The sequence below is a fragment of the Aptenodytes forsteri genome, unplaced genomic scaffold (genome assembly GCF_000699145.1).
Source record: "Aptenodytes forsteri isolate BGI_AS27 unplaced genomic scaffold, ASM69914v1 Scaffold49, whole genome shotgun sequence".
Lineage (NCBI taxonomy): Eukaryota > Metazoa > Chordata > Aves > Sphenisciformes > Spheniscidae > Aptenodytes > Aptenodytes forsteri.
Window position 1 is genome coordinate 644,466 of NW_008795125.1, and position 1,362 is coordinate 645,827.

The 1,362-nt window shown below is 40.1% G+C and overlaps 1 protein-coding gene across 1 annotated transcript in view; it reads right to left on the reverse strand.

Annotated features, from left to right (window-relative positions):
* The window catches only part of CSMD3 (CUB and Sushi multiple domains 3), an 838,052-nt gene that overhangs the window by 344,255 nt on the left and 492,435 nt on the right, over positions 1-1,362 (reverse strand). The window contains exon 18 of the mRNA XM_009277245.2: positions 700-887. Within this exon, the coding sequence (XP_009275520.1) occupies positions 700-887 (188 nt within the window). The remainder of the gene's footprint in view (positions 1-699; positions 888-1,362) is intronic.

Below are 1,362 nucleotides of genomic sequence, written 5' to 3' on the forward strand. Positions count from 1 at the left end.
GATGAGGTCTCCCCTCAGCCTCCTTTTCTCCAGGCTAAACAACCCCAGTTCCCTCAGCCGCTCCTCACAAGACTTGTGCTCTAGACCCCTCACCACCTTCATTGCCCTTCTGTGGACATGCTCCAGCACCTCAATGTCCTTCTTCTAGTGAGGGGCCCAAAACTGAACACAGTATTCGAGGTGCAGCCTCACCAGTGCCGAGTACAGGGGCACGATCACTTCCCTACTCCTGCTGGCCACACAAGTTCTGATACAGGCCAGGATGCCATTGACCTTCTTGGCCACCTGGGCACACTGCCGGCTCATATTCAGCTGGCTGTTGACCAACACCGCCAGGTCTTTTTCCGCCGGGCAGCTTTCCAGCCACTCTTCCCCAAGCGTGTAGCATTGCGTTTTACACACACAAAAATGCATTGTATAAAAAATAAGAATAACAAGACATAAAAACAACATCCAGAAGAAAGGCATTTGCTTCTCATTTCCATCTGCTGATTCTTAAAGCATCGTGCAGTACAGCAATAACATAAAATTGTAAGTGAAATTACTGCTCATCCCTTTTGTAGTTTAACATCACTAAATCTTTCTCAGTTTGAGAAATAACAGGAATTTACCAAAGACGACACCTGTGCGCCTTTATTTATTTATGACTAGGATAATCATTGATGGGGAAATCAAATAATACAATTCAGAATTACTTACTTTCATAGTGAATCTTGAATCCATTGTTAGAACGACTGTTGTCAGTTGTAAAGAGAAGATAAATGAAATTGCTACTGCTAAACAGGAATTGTGGGACCTGTGTACCATTGTAAGATCCCAGAAGTGGAGATAATAAATTTGGTCCATCATGAACTTCCAAAACATCGTAATTGAGTTCTGTCTGAAATCTGGAATTGAGGAAACACACAGAGGCACAGATATAAGAAGCAGTTAAAACAAATTCAATAAACCCATACAAAGTAAGCCATATTTTAAAAATATGCTCCTTTCCTAATCATATTTTTTTAACTATTTCTCCACATATCTATTTTACAATATCAATATAATAGTATTAATTATCCTATATAATTAATACGAAATCAAATTTCACATTAGTGCCTTAGTAAGATGAGAAATAAGTTTAAACTCCTTGAGATGGTTTGTATTGCAGTAAACAAAAGTCAGAAACACGTAGTTTGCTAGTGTCCTGGTTTCGGTTGGGATAGAGTTAATTTCCTTCCCAGTAGCTGGTACAGTGCTGTGTTTTGGATTTAGGTTGAGAATAATGTTGATAACACACCCATGTTTTAGTTGTTGCTAAGTAGTGCTTACACTAGTCAAGGACTTCTCAGCTTCCCATGCTCTACTGACTGAGAAGGCTGG